This window comes from Lygodium microphyllum, chromosome 15 (genome assembly GCF_053477565.2).
Source record: "Lygodium microphyllum isolate KBCC chromosome 15, Lygodium_microphyllum_v1.1.10, whole genome shotgun sequence".
NCBI lineage: Eukaryota > Viridiplantae > Streptophyta > Polypodiopsida > Schizaeales > Lygodiaceae > Lygodium > Lygodium microphyllum.
In genome coordinates, this window is record NC_141149.1 from 87,305,463 (window position 1) to 87,323,000 (window position 17,538).

The window sequence follows — 17,538 nt, forward strand, 5'->3', positions numbered from 1 at the left end:
GAGAGGATGAGGAAGAAAGGAGAGGCTTTCCTGCCGATTTGGGATTCGGACACCTTCTTTCATACTACCCCTCAGATGGTTTGGCACTTTAGTCCACCAGATTGGTTGTTTACACAACCATTGTATCTTTGGTCTACTTAGTTACTCTTCACGAAGTTCCTTGTTTGTTGTATTTACCTCAGGGGGTTTTTCTCTGAGGTGTTATTAATAGAATTCTCTTTTCTTGGAAAAAAAAAAACTGCATATGCCAAAGGGAAAGTGCTGCAGCAATAGTTTTCCCTTCTCTATTCTATCATGAGGATAGCATTATGAAACGTTAAAGACACCTCGTTTGGAAGCAAAATGTATAGACTATGGAGCACTATTTTTGCCGGCAAGTGGGGTATATTATGTGCAATGGAGCATAATCAACATGATGTGGCTGGTTCCACTTATGTATATAAGGATTTCACAATATTTTCCAGTGGTCTGGTAGATCTGGGATCCTGTTTGTTGTTTGCTCTTCCTTGCAACCTTCTTTGATTCACCAAGATGCTCAAGGCAGGTTTATGATTGTGGAGATCATGTACAAGGGGGAGGCTCTTTGGCTGGTAGGGGCATATGCTCCCAATACAGCTCGGAATCGGCAGCAGCTTTGGGCGGACTTGCAGTGTCTCAATTTGGCCCACCAAGGGTTTGTAGTGGGTGATTTTAATACATGTGAGTTTGTGGAACAGGCAACTTTGCCTCATTCTGTGATGGATGGTCCCGAACGGCAAATGTGGGATGCTTTGATAGCCGCTTCATTAAAACAAGACATGTGGTCTTGGCTCCATCCTTCAAAGCGAGGTTTCACCTTTCATTCTATTCAACATACTAGAACCTGGGCTAGATTGGATAGGATGTATGTTTGTCAGAGCGGTTCTTTCCTCCCAGTGGTACTTAATATGTGGGTGGAGAGACAGCACATCCTCTTTGACCATTTCTCTTTGATCTTGGAAATGATTCATCACGTGGTGGATGCCTTCAAGGCCTAGCTAGGGCATATGTCCTTGATATTCAATCAGTCCTTGTTGCAGGGTCAGTTCTCGGAATACATGCTGCAATTGGTAGCTTCCTTTGGTAGACAGGTTCTATCTGAGGGGTTGCATGCATGGGCAATCTTTCAGAATAATGCACAAGATTTGTCTAGAGTTTATGGTATTCCGCAAGCAGCAGCACTTAATGCTGAATTACAGCATTTGCAATCCTTATGGGAATACTCTTATCACATTACAACAAGCTGGAGATTCCTGTCCTGAGCTGTCCATTTACTTTGAATGGTTGAAATGTAGAGTGCAGGCTCTCCATGATGAGCAGTATTCGAAATATAAATTTCTCACCTGTTTGAATGTCTTATATGATAGTAATTGTCAAACTCATTAGTTTTATGCTATGCCTTGCCAAAAATACATGCATGAGAATACAGTTCCCTTGTTGGATCTGCAAAATGAGGTGGTCAGTGAGCCTTGTTCTATCCTATAGATGTGCCTTGAGTATTATAAATCTTTGTTGAGTCCTCAAGAAATTCTTACTGATGCGGTTCATGCTGCCCACAATTATGTTCTGGGCATGGTGTGTGACCAAGTGAAACTTGAATGGGCAGATTTTATGGAGGCTGATATCATTGAGGAGATTGAGGAGGCGGTGTCTCATCTGCCTTGCAGGAAAAGCTGAGGTTGGGATGGCTTGCCTAATGAATTATTCTCAATATATGTGGATCAGCTTAAGGATCCATTGGCCCGTCATTGTCAACAAGTTTGGTAGTCAAGTTGCATGCCCTCAAATTGGAAGATCCCAGTGCTTTGTCTGTTATCTAAGATTTTCGGCAGCTGATTCACCCTCAGCAATATGGTTTTATCAAAGGACACAAGATCATGCGCATTGTTCTCAATGTACAATTGGGAATTGATTATGCAAAAGCCTCTGACCAGCAGGTTGTAATGATCCAGTTGGATATTGAGAAGGCATTTGATCATGTCAGCTAGTCATTTCTACGACATTGAATGTCTATAGGTTTTGGGCCTCGAATGGTATCTCTTATTGATACTATCAGCACTGATGTAGTGGTGTGTATCGCATTGAATGGGGGATTAGTTGAGGAGATTGCTCTTACCCATTCATTTCACAAGGGATGTCCTTTTAGTCCCCTATTTGCTTTGGTGACAGATCTGATGCTCTCTCTACTAGATGAGTTGGTTGTTGATGGAGCGATCGTTGGATTGACACTTTCCGATGGAGAAAAGATTTTGGGTGAGTCTTTCGCTGATCATTCCTTTATATTCCTCAAGGGTGAAAGATCCAACTTGGAAAGGGCCATGGAGACTTGGAATCTTTTTGGTCTTGCCTCGGTCTTATATATCAATGCATAGAACTCTTTTTTTTTTGCAAATAAAGTGTGGCTAATTATATTACTTCAGAAAAACTTGAGTACAAGGAAGTGCTCATGCTCAATAGGCTAGTTGGAGCTGATTCGAGTCACAGATATATCAAGTATACAAGCCTCTCAGGGGAATCTAGGGGGGATGGGGGACAAGAAGCCATGGAGGAGGGGTGTATCGCCATCTAGGGGTGCTTGCCTACATCACGAAAAACAGGTCCTAGCTGCCCCAAGTGCGCATGAAATGAGATCGGAGCTCCTGCCGAGCTCGAGACTCGCCCTGCACATGGTCCCATTGACCGCAGAGAGGGAGTGGATGATGGAGGTCGAGAGCTCTGCTAAAGTTAACTGTACTGAAAGTCTCTCCCTGCCAAAAACCTCATGACACTGCGCCTTCCAAATAAGCCATCCAGTAAAGCTCCCAATGATCTCCCATACTTTAAAGCGGTCTACTGTGGGCTCCAGTACCTGGCGGATGGGTAGAGCCTCCAAGCCGACTACTGCATCTAGCCTCAATAAGGAAGGTCATGTCCTACATCCCAGCCTCATACAGAAGGTGATGACCCTGGCTGACTGTCTGCCAGCAGAAAGCTCCCCATGAGATACATCCAAGGCTGGATGCTATGCAACGGAGGATGCGGCATGCTCCTCTGTACACTAGCTGTGCCGCCTCACACGACCAAAGGCAATGCTTTAGAGTTTCCAAAAATTGCTATGTGCAACGTTTACATCCTCCATCCTTCTGCATCTAGGCTAACCAACTCCCTACCGCCAAGCCTCCATGTGCTACTAGCCATACGAAATACAATACTCTTCTCGGCCTCCAGCTGTCCCATAGGCGGCTCCAGAAAGTCCATCGTCAGAAAGCATCCGTGATGCTGTGCTCTGCCCAATACCTGCTACGTGACAGCGCCCAGTCCATGTCCTCCTACATCAGCACGTATCTACTAATCCTGGCTGTGTACTCCAAGAACCTCGATGTCTTCTTGGCGCGACAGTAGTGGCCAGCCATAGCCACTCTCTTGGATCCCACTCCAGCTCATCAAGTGGTTTGCTCTCCCAAATCCAAAGGCGCCACTTCCGGAGCTCCTCTCAAAAAACATAGGGGTCTAGACACCATGTCTTCCCCCTAAAGGCCCACCACCCAAATCCTCCTCCACGAAAGGACAGCTATCTCCTCATTCTGCTGCCCTCTGTCGCTGTCAAGGGCCAGATGCCCCCCCTCCTGAACGGTAAAGAAAGTCCCATGCGGGGCGCCGCCCACTCTACATACCACCTGTAGAGGGATACCCATCGGTGAAAAGTTAGCAGCCCATACCTCCCTAAGCTCTATCGTCTCTCGTACCAGGGGGTCAAGCCACTCCTGAGATATTGCTCCGTCGATCTCCTTTCTCCTCAATTCGACTCCTCTTTGGCAACCTGATGCCCGTTGCAACACCTCCTCATCCACAAACCAGTACACCTCCTGCCAGGTCCTGATGGTGCGAGCCGGGCCGACCTCCCAACCAACCCATTGGATATGGGGGTGCCTGCCGATTTGCACCCCCTCTTGATCTCTAACCCAGGGGTTCCAGATCATCTGCTAGCAGTCTATCTCCTCCTAGCAAACTAGGGGGCTCTAAATTAGGGCCTTACCACACACGAAGTAAGCTACATAGGAAGGGGGATCTGGGGGGCGTGATCTGGGCCATCGTGAAGATCCACCTCAAGGACGGTCTCCAATCCCTGTCAAGCCTCGGTCTGCACTCTTGGAGACATTCCTGCAGTAGGACCTTCCAAGTTTACCTCCTGGTGTGAGACCGCGGACTACAAGCTTGCCCAAAAGAGCCATACTCTGATACTCTGAGTCAATGATCCCAAGCCCTCCCTCTGACTGATGCTGGATCATGGTCACCCACGCCACCTTGGCCCAAGAGTCCTTGGAGCCGTCCGACCTAGCCCAGAGGAAATTCCGCACTAGGTAGCAAAGTTGAGCAACACAGGACCAGGGAAAGCACCAACATGAGGTGATGTACCAAGCAGTCGCTAGGAGGACCTGGTTGACCACTAGGGCTCGGCCCGCTAGGGAGAGGCGAGCAGTACTCCAACAGGTCAGCTTTCTCCAAATAGAGTCAAGGACAGTCTGCCCTCTGCATACCCATCTAAATCCCAAGTGGACGCCCCACTCCGTACTAGAGTTCAGGTCTGTATGGAAACCAACCAACTTCCACCAATTGATTTTCGCTCCCACTGCAGTACAGAACACCTTGAGAGCTAGTCTCACTCTCTCCAGCATCAACTCATCATCCTCTATGTAAAGTCTTGTATCATTTGCATACTCCGAGTCTAACAGCTCCAACTCCTCTCTCATCGGGAGTCGGAGGCCGCGTAACCCACTCACACGTGATCTGAGGAAGTGAGACATTGCCTCTGCAAAGAGTAGGAATAGATACAAGTCCAGTGGGCAGCCTTGCTGTACCGATCTCTCCAGCTGAAACTCCTTCCCTCTCCTGCCACCTATAAGAACCCTATTGGTAGCCGATCTGTAAACTGCAGAGACCCCATGGATCCATGCCTGGGAAAAGCCCAACCTCTCCACGGCGCCCTCCAAGAAGTCCCAGTCCACCCTATCATAGGCTTTCTCGAAATCCAAGAGTAGTACAACCAATCCTTGACCACTATATTGGGCCCACTCTATTGCCTCAAAGAAGGTAAAGACATTGTCTAGGATGCTCCTATCCTGGACAAATCCTGTCTGTGTGTCATGAATGATGTCTGGAAGCACGGGGCGGAGTCGCCTACCAATCATCTTTCCCAGTGCCTTATAGGCAACTAGCAACAGGGTGATCGGTCTCCACTGGGATAGCTCCAACCAGTCTCCCCCTTTGGGGAGGAGACTGATAAGACCTACCGATAGACTCTCTGGCATCTGACCTGAACTGAAAATCTCCTGGAAAGCCAACAATAAGGGGTCCTTCACTACCTCCCAGTAGGTGGTGAAGAAGGCCTTAGAGAGGCCATCCTCTCCCGGGCATTTCTACTCGTCTTGTGTGTGGAAAGCCTCCTCTAATTCCTTCTCTGTGAAGGGATCTAGGAAGGAGTGTCCCATCTCCTCTGTGATAAGGGATGGGATGTGATCCCGGACCTGTTTTTCTGCAAGGTTGTCCTCTGGCTGAGGCTATCTCTTGTTGGGAAAGGTGTTTGTAATAGTCTGTGGCAATCTCCATCACCTCGGCTAGGGTAGAGTGAGTCCTCCCATATTGATCCCGAAGGCTGCATATCTACTCTCCTGAGGTGCAAGGCTGGTGTGCCTAAAAAAACTCCTTGCACATCGTGTCCCCCTTCCACGCCTAGAAGGTTGCTGAGGTGCGGAATGAGAACTCTGAGCGCCTGTCCTCTAGGCTGGTGATGGCTGCTCATGTGCGCACCTCCTATGCATGGAGGATGGGATCCCATGGTGTCTTCTGTAATAATCTTCACGTGGCTGCTAGGTCCCGCTGGAGTGCTCTCTCCTCCTATTGGGTTGGGCGGGGGGGGTCTTTGCAGAGTGCTCTGTCGGGGGGCCATCACTCGCCCTCCTGCTCCCCCTGCTGTCGTGGCTATGTCTGAGGAGCTGATTGCGGCCCCCCTTGCCGTCTCCCTCTCTGTCATCTCTGGACCCGTGTAAAGCCGTCAGCGTCCACCTATGGGCCTATTGACGAAGCCGCCTTGGCTCCAAAACGCATGCAATCTGCTACCTAATGCCCAAAGTCGTGGCAGCGCAGGCACTACCCCGGTTGCCCAGTCACAATGACCTGTTGCCTAAAGAAGTGACCACTTCCCTCAATCTCCAAGAACTTTGGTATACTCTTTGTCTTTCATGGCCAGTTGTACCTTTGGGACTCCTACAGCTGTCACTGCATCCGCAAAGGAGACCGGAAGAACTGTGCCGAAGAGCCGTCCAAAGTGCCCACCACTAATTGGCGGTACTCTACCGCCGGTCCGGGTAAAAGTAAGGTAACTGGATGTCTAATAAATTTGTTATGGAGCGCAAATGTCTCCACTGTGAAGCTGCTATACCAGGGAACCATGTAAATGTCCCCTTCCTGGAGGCATAGGGTGAGCTCTCCACTAACTCACAAGCTAGATCTGTAGAGCTGAGTCAAACCATGAAGATCCCTTGGCCTAGGAGGACTGCCTCCGTGATTTGTGTTGTGCCGATGCGTAGCGTGGAGTGGAGCCAATCCCGTAGCTAGGCCCTCGATGGGGAGTGTCCAATGACTTGACCAAAGATCACTGTTTCTTTCAACTCCAACTCTATGGCACAAACAACTAAGAGTTGTTCCTCAGAGAGGATGATGCGCAAGGTATTTGACTGGGGGGCAGTCGCAGAATGCACCGGCGTCTGACCACAGGTTTCTATTGCGCGTCCTTGCTAAGGACCTACCTATTGCGTTGCTTTGCTACCGGTGTGGAGGCAAGTTTCTGCAGAGGAAGGGAGCAACTTGGGGGGGGGGGGGGGGGGGGGGATATATGGATGGTGGGTCTACCAGGCGGGACCGTGTGCTGCAAGGCAGAGGCGACAGGGGGAGCGCAAGGGGTTCTTTAAAGCCTCCTTCAATATCTTAGCTTTGCAATCAGCAAAGCCATGGCATCTTGGTTTTTAAGCCTCTTCCTTCATCCAAGGTCCACCTATGGCAGGACAAGCGCACCACTGATCCGCGGGCGGTGGCAAAGCAGGTTGGGTACAGCTGCAGACAAGGGCGCAGGCAGAGGGGGCAGGCAGGCACGGGCAGTTGTCAGGCAGGCGGAAGCACAAGCAGGGGGGCGGGCGGGCGCGGGCAGTTGTCAAGCAGGTGGAACTGCAGGCAGGGGGGCGACAGGGCACGTGGCAGATGGCAAGGACAGGAGGCGATGGCTAGGACAGGCAGCAGATGGGCAGTAGATGGGCAGGCGACAGCCAGGGCAGGCAGTAGATGGGCTTGTGACGGCCAGGGCAGGCAGCAGATGGGCAAGCAGTAGATGGCGAGAATAGGGTGACGCCCAGGGTAAGGTGACGGGCGGTGATCGTGATTGTTTGGGCGATTGTGGCATGGCGAGACAGTCAGAGCAGGGGTAGCACGTGACGCGACAGGCGGAGTTTTTTGTGGGGAATCAATGCATAGAACTCTATTTTGATCAGTTGTACAAAGAGGGATTTGAATAACTTGGGGTGGTAGGGGGTGTGGTTCTTCAAAATGAGATTATTCGCCACCTAAATTATCCCATAGGAGTGGATGTGGATCCTCAAGCCTTGCTCGACTAGATGCCTTCTTGTATACATAATAAGTTTATGTATTGGAAATCTCAGGTTTGGCCTCTGCATGTGCAATTGAAAGTGGCACAAACAATCAAGATCAGCATAATTTCATATTTTTTGCCATTGCTTCCATGGATGCAAGAGTCATTGCATGAGGCATTGTAGCCTATCTGCTTCATGCTCTGGAAAGAACAAGGTGGATATCCTGGCAACATGTGACTATTCCAAAATAGTTAGGTGGTGCTGCCTTGTTGGATGTGAAAATCCACATGACAGCTTTGAGATTTGCCCTTTTACAAGCTTTGTGTGTTCAATATCAGCCTTGGACCAATATTGCCAAGTTGTTTATGGAGGATGTGTGCATCTCCCATGGGCACACTACTTTCCACACCTCATGTTCGAATATCCTGAATTCCACCCAAGCGTCTAAAACTTCTAATCCTATTCTTCTCACCCACTTGATTGTGTCATGGCAGGACTCTCTTTGCCTTACTGTATGGTACCCTCAAGACTTCTAAACATCTAAAAGGAAGTGAATTCTTTGCAAGCAGAGGTGTTGACTACTTCTAGGTTGCTTGACTGGCCTAACAAGCAATTGTGAAGGACTTAATTTAACAAGATGGTGAGATTGGGCCTAAAGACAATCCAAGATGCTGTTATATGTGTTGGGTGAGAGTTTAGTCTTTCCGCCGCCCTCGCCAATGCTTCCAAATTTCGAGAGGTTAGAGGTTACTCTGGTTGACCTTGGAGGACTGCCTTGGGAGAGATTCTCCCTTGCCTACTCCTTTACCCTTGTTGCCATGGTTGGATTGGGCTTTTGTGCAACCACAAGATTTTCTGAAGTGATCAACTAAACAATTTTACCACAAAATGGTGGAGCATAATAGAAAGATTACTGAAAAAGCTAACAAAGTTTGGTTGGTGCATGATAGTGCGGCTAAGTGGAGGGATCGTGTGCTTCAGTTATGGAAGTCAAAGCTTCCCTTTCAAGGAAGGTTTTTCTTTTGAGGCTTCTCATTGGAGATCTCCCCACAGACAATGTGCTATGAGCCTGAAATCCTAGGGTAGATGCATCTTTTGTAACACTTGTGATGATGAGACACCGGTTTATCTATTTATTTGTTGCCCGGTGGCCAAACAGGTCCGGGACTTCATTTCTTGAGTGTGGACCTCGTTGATAGGTGAAAAAATCCTAGTGCATTCTTGGGTCCTTGGCAAGATGCCTTCCTTGGCCAGGTTGCAGTCTCATCATCCTTGCCTGTTTCACTTCATGTGATGGATTGCTCTTTGGCACATCTAACGGACTAGAAATGCCTTTATATTTGATTTTGCCTCAAGTATCTGTAGCCATGTGGGATGAGTGCAAGGCTTGCTATTATGGCAGATTTCTCTATGATTTCAATTGGCCTCATAATTAGAGAGGTGGCTACTCCATGCATGGACATTGTTCGCTCCACCCTATCCTGCCATCTTCATGATCCCCTTCATTCCTATGGATTGTTGCTGGATAGCTTTTTAGAGAGCTTTTGTTCATGCATTGTGTGCTTTTGTTAGCCTTTTTGGCTTCATGATAATTATTGCCATTTTGTATGGTTGGCCTGAAGGCCTGATGTATTTCTGAAAAGGCTATGATTGTGCTAGGTTGGCCAAAAGGCATGATGTAAATATTTCTACACATTAATTCAGACTTCTTCACAAAAACAAAAGAGAGAGAGGTAGAGGCATGAGATTCTCTCTCTCTCTCTCTCTCACACACACACAGGAGAGGGAAAAATTCTGGTGCCCCGTTTGCCTACTTGTCGCGTTTGGGAGCTCCCTTGTGCATCGGGCCTGCCTACATAGAGAGCTGCCTTGCCTCCCTGTATGTCTGTTGAGGCAGTCTGTCCTCTCTGTTCATCCAGCCACCTTGTCTACGTGGGGCACCGCCCTGTTACTCTCCCCATTTGTGCAAGCTGCCCTGCCTGTGTCTGTGCATTGATCCTTCTGCGCAACCTGGTCCTTACTGCATGTCCCTAACTCTATGCCACAGGAACCCCAAGAGCTTTCTTTGCTTGGTGCACATCCAAAAAAAGCAACCTGTGGGAGACAGAGGGAGAATAAACTGAAGGGCCTGCTCATTCATGGAGGGCATGCATCAGGGTGCTATGGACCCATCACTTACAACCGTGGGTCCAGACATGGAAGTGGAAGAGGATGCAGGCGAAGAAGAAGACACGGTAACCTGCATCGATGAGATGGCTGCACCCCACCTTGATGTTCCGTTGTCAAACGGAGCAAGCATCTTCATGATGAGTTCGATGCTGCTCTTGAGGCCCCTAACCTGGGTGATTCTCCACCTCGCTCATATGCTCTAGTGGCTTCTACTTCACAGGATTTGCAGAGACCGAACTAGGAACTGTTGCCCAAGTTCATGAACTCCCTCTTGGAAAAATATGTTGAGCATAATCATTGATCTATCCCTGCCTGTGCAGAGGAGGAGGTTCTAGATATAGAAATGCCAACTCAAGAGGTTCTTGGCTCCTGTTCAGCTTTTCATGAGCAAGGTGTCATTCTTTTCTTCACGGGTCAGATTCTTGTGCTTGCCAAGATCCACCATTGGCTGGTGTGGAGAAGATCTTCGCTGGTCTGCATTGAGTTTATGAGGTCGTCCTTCTCTTAGGTTCGGCCTGCGATTTCCTTCTCCAAAAGCAGCCCCTCTTCGTTGAGAAACAATTGGTGTATATTGTTTCACGGTGTCCACTACCAGAATTCCAATATTTATTGAAGCAACAATGTCTAGTATGGGTGGAAGTGAAGAATTGCCTGGGTGTCTACCAGGCCCTTCTCAAGGATGCAATGGCTGCCAAAGGTCATGTGCACCTCAATTGTACAGGCATGCAGCCTCTTTGGTTCCAGCTTAAGTGGGGTATTTTTGTTGGCCATTGTTTCTCCTATGGTCAACTGGGTCATTTCATGGGAAGAATGTCCAAATCACAAGAGTGCTTTAGTAGATCAGCCTATTGGCAAGGACGAGAACACACACACCCACTCTCTTGAGCAACAGATTAACATATTAAAGGAAACGCAAAGGAGACTTCTGTCCCCCACAGCACCTTTTGACCCTTTTGCAAGACCCCCTCCACACTTATTCGCGTCACCGAGTCAAATCCTTGGATGTGCCTACCACTCAAGTGTCTACTACTACCAAGGACTTGTTGCTCCCCAAAGGGCAACAGCAACATCAGCAATCGTCTCGATCATTGCCGTGCAGCTGCTACCCTCCAGCTCAGCTGGCTTTTGATGCTGTTGGTAGAGTCATCACTCCGTGGGATCACAAGTATCGAGGTTCTTCCGGCCACCCAGCCAATGTGCCTTCCTCCTCACGGGCTGAACATCAGAGACCCAATCCCTTTGCAGTGCTGGGGGACTTCTTTGAAGATGGTGTACTGGATACATTGGCAGCTAAGGCCCAGGCCCACATGGCTAAATCCCATCAAAACTCTTGATCCTTTGTGTCTGTCTAATCCTGAGGTGGCTTCTGCACTCTTGTCTTGTTGTTCTTGCTGAATATGTTGTATTTGGTTTATACATGATGGCCTGGAGCCAACCAGCACTTTGTAATCTTTACATATTGTACTTTTTTCATAATCAATATAATTATCCATTATGAAAAAAAAGGGGAGAGAGAGAGGAAAATAATCAATCCTGATCTGATCCAATAAGCAATACAAAGCCAATGGAGATGGTGCACAGCCCACTTGCTCATTCAATAAGTGAGGTGTTGTTATTAGTGCCACAATGCTTCCCCCACTGTCCACAATGCTGCCCTAATGATCACGATGCTTGTTGGAAATTGTAGTTCTCTCTAATGTTCCTCAAACCTGCTTCTTGCACCCTGAAACCAGCCGAGAATGGCTGTCCCAACTTGTGTGCAGCTTAAAATGAAGAGGAACACATGTAAACAAAAACTTTTGTTTTCCAAAGTGCAAGCAAAAAATTCCACTCTTTTTTTTCAGTATTAAATAATATTGGCCTGCCTAAACTTTCAGTTTGTCTGCCCAACATTTTATTTTAATGGGCTGCTCAAACTTTGGCCAAAACTTTCACATTGAGGTTTCTAACCACCCCTTTGTCCATTAATTGAAAGTTTGACATTCTAACCTTTGCCCCTCTATGTGATATGTGTCTGGAGCTGAAGTCCAAATAAATTACTCTGATGTATCGATATGTGTGATATGTGTCTGGAGCTCATTTTAACTACATAGTCTGTGCTAAGCATGGAAAGCAGCCCCAGGTGAATATGACCAAGGAACAAGTATATCACCTTGAAGGGAAGAGCCAATGAAATAGACTGCTGAACTAAGGGGTTTCTTGAGGACCTGAAATATCCATGTTGGAAGTTACAAGAATGACAGTAGAAGGTAACAAGGAGAACCATCGGACAATGGCTGTTGTCACAAGAATGTAAACTTTTAGCTCAGGGCATGATGGACAGTGCTTCAGCAGTGCAGGACATGGACAAAACCTTGGAATTTATAATTGATTATGTCAAATCTTAATTACTTTTAACATTTTAATGGGTTTGTCATCTTTTGATTGCACAGGACATTCTGAAAGCAAAGTTCAATCAACATGCTCTGTAAAAAGATTGCAGACTCTGCATAGTGGCCAGAAGTACAGGCCAATTGGTTTGAGACAACCATTTGACAAGAATGAGACACCCTCTTTCAACGTTTCTGGTAGGATGCTTCTATGATGTCTAGTCTTGAGGTCATATGTGGTGGCAATAAGGTATCGTAGAAAGACTAGTTTATTATTGTGTTTCCTTTACATTTTGAAGGGATACCTTGGAAAGAATCATTTCGATCATATCCTGCATTTCAAGCCCACAAGTTGCTATTGAGGTATTTGTTCCATTTCTCCTTAGAGCTATCTTATATTCTATGCATTGGATGTTATTGCCTTGCTGTTGTAGTAATCTCCAATGAATGATCTTGAGGATCGATTGCATGTACACTCAGTTTTGACATACATAATTGCACTTCTATTGAGAAATAGTGTCTTTAACAGGAAAAACCAAGTAAATTTTCTTGTATATAATAAAACTTAGTTAAAGGCATGCAAGATTATATAAAAATATGTCCAGGAGGATGTGCAGTTATTTCTTAGGTGGTTTGAGTGTTTTTAACAGGATGAACCTGGTTAAATTAGCTTGTGCATGGTAAACATTGGTCAAAGACATGTGAGATGGAACCTAGGAAGCCAGGGATTATTTATATAATAGTCAAGAATATCCACAAAGATGTGTTTGTGTAAACAAGTTGTTGTATCTCCATGTTAAAATAACAAAGAGTATCTCAAGGTGCTGTTGAAGTCACATCTAGGAATCCAAGAGTCCTCTCTCAGGCAGACAATCCACCACCTCTATCCAGAATGCAATCCATGCCCCGACCTTGCTTGCACGTAGACATTGAAGTACAAGCTCGTCCGCTTCATCCATCGACACCAATGGATACTACCAATATTTAAAAGAACCTCTTGGAAGCATCTTTTGAACTTTGCTGGCCTCAGAGGAGGAGAACTTGTGCTCCCACAGTAATAAAATGTCAATACGTCCAACAACAGCTAGTTGCAGCTCCTGCCAACAATCAACTCCTTGGGGTCTTGTACTCCATCAAAGTGAAGGCTATTCATGTTGGTCCAAGATGCTAGTTGTGTGATCATGGGGAAATTCTAGGGTTTGCCAATAGGTTCCCGTTTGTTGTGGTTGAAGATGAGGGACAGGGAGAACTTGGTGCCATGTAGTGAGACTTGGCAGTGGGTTGCGAAGGTGAGCTCCACTCCTTTATGTAGCCTGTGGGTGTATTAGTGGAGTGATGTTTGCCCCTTGAACAGCAGAATGTGCATTTATCATGACCAAGCTGTCAATCGGACCTCAATCAAAATGTAGTGCAGAGTTGCTTGCGCAGTGGCCAACTGATCAAGTTTTGAGGGGGACACCATTATTTTGTGGTGTGCAAAAGAATACTAAGGTGATGAAACTCTTCTCCCCACCTCCTGTTGATGTCCATCATGCACCTAGGCCATTGCTTCTAGATCAACTCCAATTGAAGTCCTCTTAGCCATTGGAACACATACTCTATCACATGGTCATGGATGAACACCACCACCCCCAACCACTCTCTAGAGTGTGCAATTAGGAGAAAGGAGTAGTTTGACACATCTATAGCCAATGAGTGCACCTTGTTGTTTTGATATTTGTGAACCACGAAGATTCCTGCCTTGAGAGGAAGTGGGTACATCCCTTGTCTTCAGCCTCTCATGTACGATCAAGGCCCACAACTGTAAAATTTTTGTGGAAGAAGTTGGGTGTATCAAGGGTATGCATGGGCTGTAGATAGCGATGCAGCGCCTCGGACAAGAGGGGCCACTCTGCTTTTGATGACAACAGGACACAAGATGTGGTACTCATTTCGTCTTGGTTGAGAGGGGCAAGGAGTGGTGCCTCTGTTGGCTTGGGATTGGGGGGGGAAGGGGCGGGTGGAGTGAGAAGGAATGGTGACTAGGGATTGGAGGGGAAGATGATGGCAGGGATCTATGTAGTTTGTTGGCTGGTTGTTAGGGTGGGGAAGGGTGGAGTGAGAAGGGATGGTGACTAGGGATTGGAGGGGAAGATGATGACAGGGATCTATGTAGTTTGTTGGCTGGTTGTTAGGGTGGGGAAGGGGGGTTGGGGCTGAGGATGAGACAAAGGGTGACAGCGCTCACCTTGAGGGTGTAGGGTTGTCATTGCAGTTCGCTAAGCTGATGGGGAGTAATCCCTCTTGAAGTGTCTACTCTCTGGAGGCTATTGAGGGGCTGCTTGGCCCCTACCACAATGACATTGGTCTGCTGAACCCATCATCATCCACAAAGATGCCAGGTGTTCAAAGGAATGCAGTCTTGCCAATTCCTTCTTTGTGGTGCAGAGTGTTTGGAGCAATTCCTTGGAAAGAACCACACGCAGGATGCAAGGTGTATGACAAGGGTGCACTAGTGGTGTCAGCATCAGAGAGAGATTTTGACTGTGTATGTTACTCCTAGGACTCCAGCGCACTAAGAGGAGGGAGTGGCACAACTGCAGCTAGATGAGGTGAAAGAGGGGCAGAGTAGAAGGGAAGACTACTACAAGAGGAGGGAGTGGCACAACTGCACAGCTGGATGAGGAGGTGGAGGGGCAGAATAGGAGAGCAGCGGTAAGGAGTGTGGTAGGCTATTGCAGCTCTAGTGTAACCAACAAGGAATGAGCACATTCATGCAAATAGCCTTCCCCAAAATCCTTCACGTGCAACCAATAGAAGTACTGGCTCACCAAGGCGAAAGTGCTTTGTATGCCAGGTTGTCTTGCACTACGTGTCATGACACTCATATGAAAGTTTGTTGCAGATATGGGATACTTTTTCACAATCTCTCTCTCTCTAGCCAATAGCGTGGCATTTGGATCACCATGGCTTTCTTGGCTATTTAATCCTTATTGAACTTACTGCCAAATTCCACCAAGGTGAGGATATTTGTCATAGCTCCCTCTCAGAGAAAGAATTGAATCAATCTTTCCCATAAACGAGAGAATAATGACCTGAGCAATTCAGATAAGAGCATTTCCAACCTGATTGGTCGTACCCTTTCCATAGTGAATCTCAAAATCAAAATGTTGCATGAGTTCATCCCATCAGGCTTTCCAACCTCAAAGGTTAGTCTTCAAGGGATGGATGGTAGTCCAATTCCCTTCTCCTTTGTGGTGCACCATGCTTACGATTCCACGTGCTTACAGCTCTCGAAAACAATAGATTATCCATCCTAATAAAGTACAACCTAGCATAATCAATGGTGTCCATTTCCGCCACAAATGACATAAAGGGTTCAACAATCTTTTTTTTTCCAAGAAAAGAAAGTTCTATTAATAACACCTTGGCGAATAACCAGAGGTAAAATACAAAGTAGAAGAAACTCTGTGAAGTGTAACCAAGTACCTCACAAATACAAGTCCGCAGAAAAGCCTCTCTTCTCTTCCTCATCCTCTCAGAGCTACCCTGCATCCTCTCCCATCTCCCGCAAAGAGTGTGAATGATCTTTCTCCAGATCCTTGATAGAGTCTCCACTATGGACACATTCAGAAGGTCAAGAGCATGGCTGCATCTGGCAGTCCAAATAAACCAGGCTATGATATTGGCAATCAACTCCCACCTATGGCAGTGTCCCTGGTTCCACTATGCCTCAGTAATTTGGAGTGGGAATCCTGCTCCGATGTTGTCCAATGATGAGAAAATATTAGCTCCCCTAAACATCCTCATAGACACATGTTGGGCCTCTATCTATGACCCATGGTACAGCCCTCTAGGTAACCACCATGGTCTCTATTGTGCCGTGAAATACCATCTTGAGCACTCTCCTCCAAACCTCATGGGCTCTAGGGCAGTCCCATAGGCAATGTCTCTATGCCTCCACTGGATCACCGCATCTCATGCATGCTACAGGGTCCTTGCTATATCCAAGCCACATGCCAAACAACTGGTAAGCTCTTGTGAGCTACAAGCCATAGGAAGAGAGATCTTCCTGGGCCTAAAGCTTCATGTAGCCTCCTCCAAAAGTCCAATAGGAACTCCTCTGTGATTCCCTTTCTGTGCCAATGGGGGGAGGCTACTCACTGTGCTCTGATCCTACTCATCTGTACTCTCCTCCCCAACTTGGTAGTGTAGCCAAGGAAGGGCACATCGCAAGGTCTATCAAGAAACGGATCTCTCCTCACTCTCTTAGATCCCATTGTAATCTCTATAGAGGTCTCCTTTGGTAAGCCCAATATCTCCATCCATCACCTAGACAAGTGGCTTGATTTAGGTCCATGTGCCACTTTCTCTCGATGTGGGCAACTACTCTAATCCTCTGTCTGGACGAGCATCCAATGAATGTTGCCTAGTTGAGGTCCTCTTGATGGAGACGGCCATCCTCCTCGAGCATAAATGTAAATGTCATATCTCTGCCAATCACAAAGACTACTACAAGAATGTCCCCTCTAGAGAAGAGACCGTTGAGAGGTGCCTGTATCTGTTTGCCGATCCAGTGAAACTCCCTCTCTCACAACCTCCATCATAACTCTAGCTCCCCTAAGCCCCTGCAATCTCTGTCTTTGGGCCATCTGTGGTAGCTCTTGGAATGCAAACAAATCTCCCAATAATACGTGTAAAGAGAATCTCCCCCATGATAACTATGTCCTCTTTCCAAGAGTGTGGCTAGAGTCTAATCTCAAAAGGTGATCGAAGAGAAGAGACTGCCTTCTCTTTTCTTCAGCAGTAGTGGGGGATAGTTGGTGAAGTCCTGGTAATACAAATCTCTAGTCTGATAATAGCAGCTGCGAATCTGACCTCAAAGCTCCTTCCTACGTCCTTGGTCCTAAAAAGTCCAGTGGATGTTGTTGGGCTGCCATGGTCCTCTGTGTGCAGGTATCATAGCCTGTAGCTATCACGGACATGCCATAATCAAGTGTACAAATTAATTCTTACCCACCGTGCCATATGAATCCACACCCCATGTGAATGCACCTTTAACAGGACATCCTCAAGCCAACCATGTGAACCCACCATTGCCATGTCATCATAGAACCTTCTACATATGCCATGTCATCTATTACATCATCGATGATATCATCATAGACCCATGTCATCGCTTGCATCATCAATAATGTCATCATAGAACCTTCTAGAAGATATGCTGATGTCATCGCTTGCATCATCGATGATGTCATCATGGAACATTCTAGAATATCTTTAGCCTCCCTAGCTCACCATAGAGCTCAGTCTTTCCAATGCTAGTCTTGGGAGCTCAAGGAGTCGAGACCTCCAAGTAAATAACTTCAAGTTCCAATTCTAGT

The 17,538-nt window shown here is 47.0% G+C and overlaps 1 protein-coding gene across 9 annotated transcripts in view; it reads left to right on the forward strand.

Moving 5' to 3' along the window:
* The window catches only part of LOC148024742 (uncharacterized), a 267,919-nt gene that overhangs the window by 225,065 nt on the left and 25,316 nt on the right, over positions 1 to 17,538 (forward strand). For 8 of the 9 annotated variants that reach the window (XR_015693346.1, XR_015693347.1, XM_087694403.1 and 5 more), the window contains 2 exons: positions 12,239 to 12,373; positions 12,475 to 12,538. Coding sequence is in view for 7 of the 9 variants with exons in the window: in XM_087694403.1 (XP_087550529.1) it covers positions 12,239 to 12,373; positions 12,475 to 12,538 (199 nt within the window). In the remaining 2 variants the exon portion in view is untranslated. Of the gene's footprint in view, positions 1 to 12,238; positions 12,374 to 12,474; positions 12,539 to 17,538 lie in introns of those variants that run through there. The other variant, XM_087694404.1, reaches the window with a different exon arrangement.